This window comes from Sinohyriopsis cumingii, chromosome 18 (assembly GCF_028554795.1).
Source record: "Sinohyriopsis cumingii isolate HCF-2022 chromosome 18, ASM2855479v2, whole genome shotgun sequence".
NCBI lineage: Eukaryota > Metazoa > Mollusca > Bivalvia > Unionida > Unionidae > Sinohyriopsis > Sinohyriopsis cumingii.
In genome coordinates this window covers 102554968-102568799 of record NC_142978.1, presented here as the reverse complement: position 1 = coordinate 102568799, position 13832 = coordinate 102554968, and the positions used below count along the sequence as shown (strand labels likewise).

Genomic DNA, 13832 nt, shown 5'->3' with positions numbered 1-13832 from the left:
GAATTACCTAATATATTCACCTGTAGGTCAGATTGAATTACCTTATATATTCACCTGTAGGTCAGATTGAATTACCTTATATATTCACCTGTAGGTCAGATTGAATTATCTTATATATTCACCTGTAGGTCAGATTGAATTACCTTATATATTCACCTGTAGGTCAGATTGAATTACCTTATATATTCACCTGTTGGTCAGATTGAATTACCTAATATATTCACCTGTTGGTCAGATTGAATTACCTAATATATTCACCTGTTGGTCAGATTGAATTACCTAATATATTCACCTGCAGGTCAGATTGAATTACCTTATATATTCACCTGTAGGTCAGATTGAATTACCTTATATATTCACCTGTAGGTCAGATTGAATTACCTTATATATTCACCGGTAGGTCAGGTTGAATGACCTTATATATTCACCTGTTGGTCAGATTGAATTACCTAATATATTCACCTGTAGGTCAGATTGAATTACCTAATATATTCACCTGCAGGTCAGATTGAATTACCTTATATATTCACCTGTAGGTCAGATTGAATTACCTTATATATTCACCTGTAGGTCAGATTGAATTACCTTATATATTCACCTGTATGTCAGATTGAATTACCTAATATATTCACCTGTAGGTCAGATTGAATTACCTTATATATTCACCTGCAGGTCAGATTGAATTACCTTATATATTCACCTGTAGGTCAGATTGAATTACCTGTAGGTCAGATTGAATTACCTAATATATTCACCTGCAGGTCAGATTGAATTACCTTATATATTCACCTGTAGGTCAGATTGAATTACCTTATATATTCACCTGTAGGTCAGATTGAATGACCTAATATATTCACCTGTAGGTCAGATTGAATTACCTAATATATTCACCTGTAGGTCAGATTGAATTACCTTATATATTCACCTGCAGGTCAGATTGAATTACCTTATATATTCACCTGCAGGTCAGATTGAATTACCTTATATATTCACCTGTATGTCAGATTGAATTACCTAATATATTCACCTGCAGGTCAGATTGAATTACCTTATATATTCACCTGCAGGTCAGATTGAATTACCTTATATATTCACCTGTAGGTCAGATTGAATTACCTAATATATTCACCTGTAGGTCAGATTGAGTTACCTTATATATTCACCTGTAGGTCAGATTGAATTACCTAATATATTCACCTGTAGGTCAGATTGAATTACCTGATATATTCACCTGTAGGTCAGATTGAATTACCTTATATATTCACCTGTAGGTCAGATTGAATTACCAAATATATTCACCTGTAGGTCAGATTGAATTACCTGATATATTCACCTGTAGGTCAGATTGAATTACGTAATATATTCACCTGTAGGTCAGATTGAATTACCTTATATATTCACCTGTGGGTCAGATCCAGCTGCAAACAATATATACCTTATAGGCTATTGCATGATGTAGTGGTAAACCAAGGTCATTGTTGCTTGTTCTTCTTAATCCTAATAAACTGAATACACCCAGATCATATAGCATGTTATCTGACAGCTAGTCTGGATCTATGGAGTTTGGAGTTGGATTTGACTTGTATGTGAATATATTTGGTAAGTGTCATTTCCTGGATATTAAAATAATACATATGACTGAAACTGAATTAACTGCTTTACAAATGTGTTTCCATTGTTGTTTTTTATGCCATATCTACCTGCATATAAGTCAGATCTAATTGCAAATAACAGACTGTGCCTTAGATCAGGATCTCTGTTGTTTGTGCTGCTGATTACTTAAACTGCATAGACCTAGATCTGCCAGTGCATTATGCAACAGCAGATCTGGGTCTATGCAGATTACAGTTGGACATGACTCGTGCATGAGGATATGTGGTAGTTCTATCCTTTGAGAATTTTTAGGATAGTGAGATATTACACCTCTTTGTTTTGTTGATTTTCAGATAAACATCCGAGGAAAGAAGGTGCTCAGTTGATCTTCACTTCTGATGTCCCTGATAGTCTGTCAGAGAGACTTACAAATCTTGTTGGGAGATGGAAAATACTGTGTGACTGCTTGAGCAATCTACTCAGGTGGGACACACTATTGCCTCAGCAGTTAGCCCTCTATGAAGACATTGTTTCTTTGGGGTTTTTTTAATGCAGCATGCGCATTTTTTTATGCAGTTTGAATAGAGTGTGTATTGGGGATGATTTCTGGTAAATGTTGGAGTATATCAGTTTTGGAGAAATGGTTATTTTTACATTGCTTAGAGTCCAGGTGTTGTGCATTATCTTTTGCTAATATATTCCCGAGTTAGGGTTGTTACATAGGAAAGTATAACAGCTTGCTGATTATTTCCCTGGGGAAACATTTAGTAGGGGTTAAAGAATTGGCTGTTACACTGGTCAGTAGTTGTCCATACGGTATAAGCTGAATGAATATTTAAAAATTAATCAGATTTGCATTGTCTCATATACTTTTCATTTACTGTTATTACAATTATTAAAATTGTACAAGTATTTTCTTTTGCATTATTTTCATTCAAGACAGAAGTTTTCATCATGTTCTTTTATGTCCAGTCTCCCAGAATTCATAGTGCTGCAATATACTTATGTAACACATAGCGTCATATTGATTGAGTAACAATATTTTTTTATGAAGCTATCATCCTTAAATCATGCTACTTTATCAGCAGTTTGCCAGTGGATTTAGATACATTTTAAGAATCATGTATCCCATCAAAACATCAATTTCAAGTATGGTCTCTTTCACATAATGTCACAATGTGGTAGGTAGCATGCTTTTGTGATGAAAAAACTGTTCATTTTGCATGCAAGCCTAGTTGTCATTTGAGTTAAAATGAATAGGATGGACAAAGTATGAGCCAGGAAAGGATGTCATTTTGTGTACTGGTTATTCAGAATAATAAAAAGTATGTGGGGGAATTAATTTGTTGGTGGTTGTGATTTTACCATAATTGGTGAAATTTCGGCAGGATCAGCAAAATGCTTATTAAGGTGATCCTGTTGATCATTACAAAAATCCTAACTTCATCTTTGTAGTTAGTGTCTAAGATTCAATAAATCTGTTGTCATGGCTTTCCATCTTTGTATGATTTCAGTGAGAGCTTTCCAGCAGTGGTAAATTTGCCTGTTGAGAGGATTTTGGGGCTAGTTTGCCGTACACTGTCTGTTCATGGCAAAATGCTGGTAGGTTGGATATGTTTTCTCAGAACAGTTCAATATAATGACCAAGAAATGAGTCCATTTTGGATACAAAGACGTTTTTTAGGAGAAGATCTATACATATAGGTTAAAAAGGGATGTTTACATGTTTGAATGTGTGACCAGCACTTGAGATGGTCATTTGAGATTTCAGAAAATGTATGAAAGTCATTGTTTCCAAATGCATCAGGCAGGATATTTTTTCTTGATTAATTGTGAATGATTTAACCTACTAGTCTAGTCTGCAGAAGGTGATAACCACTTCTTTTCTCTTATTCCTATATAAATGTGATACACTTTGCCCATGTGAGAAAGTCGTGTTGGGTATGCTTGTCCCACATGACCACACTCACTAACACTGTTGACATCATAATGCTTATGATATTTGCTTACAATGTTCGTCATTGTACAATGAAAAAGAATTCATTGTGTATTGCTCCTAATTTCATAAAACATTTAGCAAATACTTTTTTGTATTTTTTAAAGTATATTAATACTAGTGATGCTGTTATGTATATCTATATTTTTTGTAACTCCTGGTACATGACTTTATTAATTTTGAGTTAGATTTTGCTTACATCACTAGAGTCTGTTAAGAGCATAAAATTACATCGGATCTATTAATAGATGCTTACATATGTTTTGACAGTTATTAATAACAATCTTGATAATAAGACTTAATGGCACATATGGTGTAATTTTTCATTGGCTGATGGACATTTCTCCTTCAGATATGTTCTCAAATCACATTACGTTTGGAACATTAGCCTGCTACCACGTAAATCCAGCCCTACTAAGAGATGAAAATCTTATCTTGTCTATTTATGAAGGGCAGTAACTCATGTCCATTACCTCCCCTTGATACCACCAGGTGTCACCAATTTTTAGCTGATCAAGATACTAACGGGGATTCTCACATGGGAGAGGCATGTGGTTGGGATAGCTTTTAAGTAATGTGATTGGATAAGTATTCTCAGAGAAACATAATTTTCTTAAAAAATTAATTTCTCATTCAAAAATTTTTTCCAATCATATTACAGTAGGAGAATAAGTAATATGAGGAGGGGATGCTGAGCATCCAGCCTCTACCTTGGGTATCCTTCTGGGGAAGAATAGCTGGATTCCCCATGTGAAAGATAACCCATTCTCCTAATTACTCAAGCAGCACAGCCTGGGATCCCTTGACACGGGACTCTTATCTATGGTTGAGAAAGGTTCACTGGCAAATCTAGTGAAGCTAGCAGGCTGTGTTGATTGATTTAGTTGGGTCTGGTTGACCTCTTTGCTGCTGCCACCTGCCCTACCAGATTCAAAGTTTGTTCGTGCAACGCTAAATCTCTGAGGTAAAAACTCAAGATGATTGACAGCTTCTATGATACCTTAGATTGAAATGTTATGTTCGAATGCAAGACTCACACCCACCTCAGCCACGAAGTAAGGGCTTGAGGGATGATGTCTTGTTTTCCAGCCTTCACCAGGAAGAGGTGTTTGTGCATGCCACGACTTGTCTCTGTGCATTTCATTTAGTAAAAAGCTCAAGAGCACAGACAGAATCTTGCATGGTGCTGCTCTTGACTTGTCTATGGAAGAGAGAGTTGATGACTCTTTGGTTACCGATGGATGGCAACTGGTTTTCAGCTACAAAATTTGTTCTAATCGACTGTAACTTGCTTACCCTACATGCAGAAGCTAAAACTTTCAGGAAACATGTCTGTTATGATATAAACTTTAGCAAAGTGTGGGTTAAAGGCTTGAAATTACTTGAGTTAGCCATGTTAGAACCCAGGTCAGATTCCATAACACGGGCTTTTCCTCATACCTGTCTGATTCCAGATATCCTCCAGAGAGATGTGCAGTCTGAGTTGCAACTAATCCTTATTAATCCTTTCAAGCATAGGTCAACTACCACGGATCAAAATTCCCTGTGCACTCAGATTCTGGTTAGAGCCAAACTGGCATATGCCTTTCCGCAAACTCTTTAATTCCTAAAGTCTTGCATAAAGCGAGAATATCTGAGTGCCAAATAATCTTGATTACACCCCAAATATCATGGAGCCTAGTAGCAGAGATTCCCACTACAAACTTGCTTTCTCAGTCCAAGCTAAAACAATCTTTTTGGCATGTAGTCCAATAGTGTGACCTGTATGTACCCGCAGATACGGATAAAATTTTCAAGGGAATCAAAACATCACTTTTGCTCTGAACCATTTTATTCACAAATACATAAATATTTCTTTGATATTATCATTATTCAGGCAAATCTAGGTTTCCTCTGATGATTCACTCTGCTAATATTACTTGTAGCACAGCCAATCTCATTTTTTGTGTCAGATATTATTCTGACAAACCCCAAAAATGAAATGGTTGTCACTAATATGGTTTAGTCTGAGTGTTTATTTTTCATGGTCCAAAAATACAAACTTGAATGTAAGTGATCTTGTGTAGTTCAGTGTTACATCATAATGAAAATAGTGCACTGTGCAGCATTAACAAAAAATGTTTCAGAACACATTTGACCATCCTAAGTTTGAAAATGCATCAGTTAGGATTGCCGGATGAATAGCTGCAGTAAAAGTTTACAATCTTTGACCGTTCATGGGGAAGAAAACCTAAATTTGTAACTAATTGTTCAAGCAATGAGCTCTTTGTATGTGATTTGTACTCTTTTGTCATCAGTTACAATGACAAAAGAGTACAATGTTACCATGACAATTATGGTAATGAGATAGATCCGTTTATATTAGAGGTTATCTTGTATCTGATTGGCTGAGCTTATTAGCACTATAAGTTATAGTTCTGATCTGATTTGATGAAATTTGGAATAAGGACTTATATCATCAGTATCTTGGACAGGAACAAAAGGGAACAGGATTCATGGTGTTGATCGCAGATCTGATTGATAGCTTGTAGCAACTCTTGAAGTTGTATTTTTGATCTGATTGGCTGAGCTTGTAGCCACTCTTGAAGTTGTATTTTTGATTTGATTGGCTGAGCTTGTAGCCACTCTTGAAGTTGTATTTTTGATCTGATTGGCTGAGCTTGTAGCCACTCTTGAAGTTGTATTTTTGATCTGATTGGTTGAGCTTATAGCCACTCTTGAAGTTGTATTTTTGGTCTGATTGGCTGAGCTTGTAGACACTCTTGAAGTTGTATTTTTGATCTGATTTTGATCAAACTTAAAACTTAATTACTGTATTGATGAGGTACTATGCATCTGATTGAATGAGCTTGTTTCCTTTCTGGATCAAGAGACAAATTTATGATAGAATTTCTATAAAACTTGTATTAATTATGCCATTATCTATAGAAGTTTTGGTCAGAATATAGTAAAATAATTAAAATCTACACAATTATGCCATTATCTATAGAAGTTTTGGTCAGGATATAGTAAAATAATTAAAATCTACACAATTATGCCATTATCTATAGAAGTTTTGGCCAGGATATAGTAAAATAATTAAAATCTACACAATTATGCCATTATCTATAGAAGTTTTGGTCAGGATATAGTAAAATAATTAAAATCTACACAATTATGCCATTATCTATAGAAGTTTTGGTCAGGATATAGTAAAATAATTAAAATCTACACAATTATGCCATTATCTATAGAAGTTTTGGTCAGGATATAGTAAAATAATTAAAATCTACACAATTATACCATTATCTATAGAAGTTTTGGCCAGGATATAGAAAAATAATTAAAATCTACAGTTATGCCAATATCTATAGAAGTTTTGTTCAGGATATAGTAAAATAATTAAAATCTACACAATTATGCCATTATCTATAGAAGTTTTGTTCAGGATATCGTAATATAATTAAAATCTACACAATTATGCCAATATCTATAGAAGTTTTGGTCAGGATATAGTAAAATAATTAAAATCTACACAATTATGCCAATATCTATAGAAGTTTTGGTCAGGATATAGTAAAATAATTAAAATCTACACAATTATGCCATTATCTATAGAAGTTTTGGTCAGGATATAGTAAAATAATTAAAATCTACACAATTAAGCCATTATCTATAGAAGTTTTGTTCAGGATATAGTAATATAATTAAAATCTACACAATTATGCCAATATCTATAGAAGTTTTGGCCAGGATATAGTACAGTAATTAAAATCTACACAATTATGCCATTATCTATAGAAGTTTTGGTCAGGATATAGTAATATAATTAAAATCTACACAATTATGCCAATATCTATAGAAGTTTTGGCCAGGATATAGTAAAATAATTAAAATCTACACAATTATGCCATTATCTATAGAAGTTTTGGTCAGAATATAGTAAAATAATTAAAATCAACACAATTATGCCATTATCTATAGAAGTTTTGGTCAGGATATAGTAAAATAATTAAAATCTACACAATTATGCCATTATCTATAGAAGTTTTGGTCAGGATATAGTAAAATAATTAAAATCTACACAATTATGCCATTATCTATAGAAGTTTTGTTCAGGATATCGTAATATAATTAAAATCTACACAATTATGCCAATATCTATAGAAGTTTTGGTCAGGATATAGTAAAATAATTAAAATCTACACAATTATGCCATTATCTAAAGAAGTTTTGTTCAGGATATAGTAAAATAATTAAAATCTACACAGTTATGCCAATATCTATAGAAGTTTTGGCCAGTATATAGTAAAATAATTAAAATCTACACAGTTATGCCAATATCTATAGAAGTTTTGGCCAGGATATAGTAAAATAATTAAAATCTACACAATTATGCCATTATCTATAGAAGTTTTGTTCAGGATATAGTAAAATAATTAAAATCTACACAATTATGCCAATATCTATAGAAGTTTTGGTCAGGATATAGTAAAATAATTAAAATCTACACAATTATGCCATTATCTAAAGAAGTTTTGTTCAGGATATAGTAATATAATTAAAATCTACACAATTATGCCATTATCTATAGAAGTTTTGGTCAGGATATAGTAAAATAATTAAAATCTACACAATTATGCCATTATCTAAAGAAGTTTTGTTCAGGATATAGTAACATAATTAAAATCTACACAATTATGCCATTATCTATAGAAGTTTTGTTCAGGATATAGTAAAATAATTAAAATCTACACAATTAAGCCAATATCTATAGAAGTTTTGTTCAGGATATAGTAAAATAATTAAAATCTACACAGTTATGCCATTATCTATAGAAGTTTTGTTCAGGATATAGTAATATAATTAAAATCTACACAATTATGCCAATATCTATAGAAGTTTTGGCCAGGATATAGTACAATAATTAAAATCTACACAATTATGCTATTTATAGAAGTTTTGGTCAGGATATAGTAATATAATTAAAATCTACACAATTAAGCCAATATCTATTGAAGTTTTGGCCAGGATATAGCAAAAATAATTAAAATCTACACAATTATGCCAATATCTATAGAAGTTTTGGTCAGGATATAGTAAAATAATTAAAATCTACACAATTATGCCAATATCTATAGAAGTTTTGGCCAGGATATAGCAAAAATAATTAAAATCTACACAATTATGCCATTATCTATAGAAGTTTTGGTCAGGATATAGTAAAATAATTAAAATCAACACAGTTATGCCAATATCTATAGAAGTTTTGGCCAGGATATAGTAAAATAATTAAAATCTACACAATTATGCCATTATCTGTAGAAGTTTTGGTCAGGATATAGTAAAATAATTAAAATCTACACAGTTATGCCAATATCTATAGAAGTTTTGGCCAGAATATAGTAATATAATTAAAATCTACACAATTATGCCATTATATATAGAAGTTTTGGTCAGGATGTAGTAAAATGATTAAAATCTACACAATTATGCCAATATCTATAGAAGTTTTGGTCAGGATATAGCAAAAATAATTAAAATCTACACAGTTATGCCATTATCTATAGAAGTTTTGGTCAGGATATAGTAAAATAATTAAAATCTACACATTTATGCCATTATCTATAGAAGTTTTGGCCAGGATATAGTAAAATAATTAAAATCTACACAATTATGCCATTATCTATAGAAGTTTTGGTCAGGATATAGTAAAATAATTAAAATCTACACAATTATGCCAATATCTATAGAAGTTTTGGTCAGGATATAGCAAAAATAATTAAAATCTACACAATTATGCCATTATCTATAGAAGTTTTGGTCAGGATATAGAAAAATAATTAAAATCTACACAGTTATGCCAATATCTATAGAAGTTTTGTTCAGGATATAGTAAAATAATTAAAATCAACACAATTATGCCATTATCTATAGAAGTTTTGGTCAGGATATAGTAAAATAATTAAAATCTACACAATTATGCCATTATCTATAGAAGTTTTGGTCCGGATATAGTAAAATAATTAAAATCTACACAATTATGCCATTATCTATAGAAGTTTTGTTCAGGATATCGTAATATAATTAAAATCTACACAATTATGCCAATATCTATAGAAGTTTTGGTCAGGATATAGTAAAATAATTAAAATCTACACAATTATGCCATTATCTAAAGAAGTTTTGTTCAGGATATAGTAAAATAATTAAAATCTACACAGTTATGCCAATATCTATAGAAGTTTTGGCCAGTATATAGTAAAATAATTAAAATCTACACAGTTATGCCAATATCTATAGAAGTTTTGGCCAGGATATAGTAAAATAATTAAAATCTACACAATTATGCCATTATCTATAGAAGTTTTGTTCAGGATATAGTAAAATAATTAAAATCTACACAATTATGCCAATATCTATAGAAGTTTTGGTCAGGATATAGTAAAATAATTAAAATCTACACAATTATGCCATTATCTAAAGAAGTTTTGTTCAGGATATAGTAATATAATTAAAATCTACACAATTATGCCATTATCTATAGAAGTTTTGGTCAGGATATAGTAAAATAATTAAAATCTACACAATTATGCCATTATCTAAAGAAGTTTTGTTCAGGATATAGTAACATAATTAAAATCTACACAATTATGCCATTATCTATAGAAGTTTTGTTCAGGATATAGTAAAATAATTAAAATCTACACAATTAAGCCAATATCTATAGAAGTTTTGTTCAGGATATAGTAAAATAATTAAAATCTACACAGTTATGCCATTATCTATAGAAGTTTTGTTCAGGATATAGTAATATAATTAAAATCTACACAATTATGCCAATATCTATAGAAGTTTTGGCCAGGATATAGTACAATAATTAAAATCTACACAATTATGCTATTTATAGAAGTTTTGGTCAGGATATAGTAATATAATTAAAATCTACACAATTAAGCCAATATCTATTGAAGTTTTGGCCAGGATATAGCAAAAATAATTAAAATCTACACAATTATGCCAATATCTATAGAAGTTTTGGTCAGGATATAGTAAAATAATTAAAATCTACACAATTATGCCAATATCTATAGAAGTTTTGGCCAGGATATAGCAAAAATAATTAAAATCTACACAATTATGCCATTATCTATAGAAGTTTTGGTCAGGATATAGTAAAATAATTAAAATCAACACAGTTATGCCAATATCTATAGAAGTTTTGGCCAGGATATAGTAAAATAATTAAAATCTACACAATTATGCCATTATCTGTAGAAGTTTTGGTCAGGATATAGTAAAATAATTAAAATCTACACAGTTATGCCAATATCTATAGAAGTTTTGGCCAGAATATAGTAATATAATTAAAATCTACACAATTATGCCATTATATATAGAAGTTTTGGTCAGGATGTAGTAAAATGATTAAAATCTACACAATTATGCCAATATCTATAGAAGTTTTGGTCAGGATATAGCAAAAATAATTAAAATCTACACAGTTATGCCATTATCTATAGAAGTTTTGGTCAGGATATAGTAAAATAATTAAAATCTACACATTTATGCCATTATCTATAGAAGTTTTGGCCAGGATATAGTAAAATAATTAAAATCTACACAATTATGCCATTATCTATAGAAGTTTTGGTCAGGATATAGTAAAATAATTAAAATCTACACAATTATGCCAATATCTATAGAAGTTTTGGTCAGGATATAGCAAAAATAATTAAAATCTACACAATTATGCCATTATCTATAGAAGTTTTGGTCAGGATATAGAAAAATAATTAAAATCTACACAATTATGCCATTATATATAGAAGTTTTGGTCAGGATATAGTAAAATAATTAAAATGTACACAATTATGCCATTATCTATAGAAGTTTTGGTCAGGATATAGTAAAATAATTAAAATCTACACATTTATGCCATTATCTATAGAAGTTTTGGCCAGGATATAGTAAAATAATTAAAATCTACACAATTATGCCATTATCTATAGAAGTTTTGGTCAGGATATAGTAAAATAATTAAAATCTACACAATTATGCCAATATCTATAGAAGTTTTGGTCAGGATATAGCAAAAATAATTAAAATCTACACAATTATGCCATTATCTATAGAAGTTTTGGTCAGGATATAGAAAAATAATTAAAATCTACACAATTATGCCATTATATATAGAAGTTTTGGTCAGGATATAGTAAAATAATTAAAATGTACACAATTATGCCATTATCTATAGAAGTTTTGGTCAGGATATAGTAAAATAATTAAAATCTACACAATTATGCCAATATCTATAGAAGTTTTGGTCAGGATATAGTAAAATAATTAAAATCTACACAATTATGCCATTATCTATAGAAGTTTTGGTCAGGATATAGTAAAATAATTAAAATCTACACAATTATGCCAATATCTATAGAAGTTTTGGTCAGGATATAGTAAAATAATTAAAATCTACACAATTATGCCATTATCTATAGAAGTTTTGGTCAGGATATAGTAAAATAATTAAAATCTACACAATTATGCTAATATCTATAGAAGTTTTGGTCAGGATATAGTAAAATAATTAAAATCTACACAGTTATGCCAATATCTATAGAAGTTTTGGCCAGGATATAGTAAAATAATTAAAATCTACACAATTATGCCATTATCTATTGAAGTTTTGGTTAGGATATAGTAATATAATTAAAATCTACACAATTATGCCATTATATATAGAAGTTTTGGTCAGGATATAGTAAAATAATTAAAATCTACACAATTATGCCAATATCTATAGAAGTTTTGGTCAGGATATAGCAAAAATAATTAAAATCTACACAATTATGCCATTATATATAGAAGTTTTGGTCAGGATATAGTAAAATAATTAAAATCTACACAATTATGCCAATATCTATAGAAGTTTTGGTCAGGATATAGTAAAATAATTAAAATCTACACAATTATGCCATTATCTAAAGAAGTTTTGTTCAGGATATAGAAAAATAATTAAAATCTACACAATATAAAGTGTGAGAAATAGTTTACTGAGGTTTATTTTTGCCATGCCACATAAGACTGCTCAGTGAAACTGGTCAAATTGTTCAGTTATGTAAGTCAAGTGAGTGATATCAGGCCAGATGGGCCTCTTGTCCAATACTAAGATAATAGGTCCTGTTGGATAGTTATGGTTGTATGAAACAAATCAGACTGGATTTTGGATTTTTTCAAGTTTGTCCTCTTGGGAAAAGGATCTGAAAAATATTCAAGCATATCCTATAATAGATTTTACATAACACTTGGAAGCTAATTCTTTAATATTTTGTCTGCAAAATTATAACATAGGTCTCGATAGGCCTAAGGTATGATTTTCAGGACTCATATTTCCTGAATGTAAAGGTTCCATTTCAGATCAGTTGTAATGACTACATATTATGTATGGTTGAGATTTTCTTAATGAAGTTCCTTGCAAGAAATATGGCTTAACAATTTTATGAGATTTTTTTTCTTGTTATTTGCATTATATTTAATTTTGGGATTTAGAATTACATACTCCATTGTTATGCCAATTATAACTCAGACTTCATTTATAACAAGAAAAAAAGGTCAGCTATACATGTTCTTATTTGTTCTAAATAATAAAATAAATTTCATTTGAAGCTGATACGAAAGTTTCCTAGTTCATTCTTACTCACAAACTTCATGCTTAGAGTATAGCTTGATGAAAGTAACTGATAATAAGAATTGCCTGTATAAATGAAAATTTGTTAATTGATGTTTTCAACACTTGCAAAAGGATGCAGTTTCAAAAAACAGTTTAATTCAGTCTTTGTGCATTGTTTATTATGCCAGACCGCATGTATGCATAGAGTATCCAGTAACTGTTGGTTCCACTGTCTGCCACAATTGATATGTGATGTGAAATTGGTAAGGATAGAGATAAAAAAGAATATAAAATATTTATACTAGATTTATTGTAAAAGAATAATGATGAAATAATTTACAAAAATTAGATTTAATTCCCATTTATATTATTTCTACATTCAGGTGAAACTGCTGTGAAGCAATACTCATTTGATATAATGGTGTTTATGTTATTGTCTCAATTCTCTGTGATTTAAAATTCTGTTTTGTATGAATGAATAATGTATATAAAGTGTAGACAAATGCAAACATTTATACTTATATTTACAGTCAGCAGATGTGTATTTCTAATTACAGGTAGCCAACATAATATTTCTAATTACAGGTAACA

General features: G+C 30.3%; 1 protein-coding gene across 1 annotated transcript in view; it reads left to right on the top strand.

The window, feature by feature from the left end:
* The window catches only part of LOC149777611 (proline-, glutamic acid- and leucine-rich protein 1-like), a 59923-nt gene that overhangs the window by 28978 nt on the left and 17113 nt on the right, over positions 1-13832 (top strand). Inside the window, exons 8-9 of the mRNA XM_089942265.1 lie at positions 1947-2076; positions 3108-3195. Coding sequence (XP_089798391.1) covers positions 1947-2076; positions 3108-3195 — 218 coding nt within the window. The remainder of the gene's footprint in view (positions 1-1946; positions 2077-3107; positions 3196-13832) is intronic.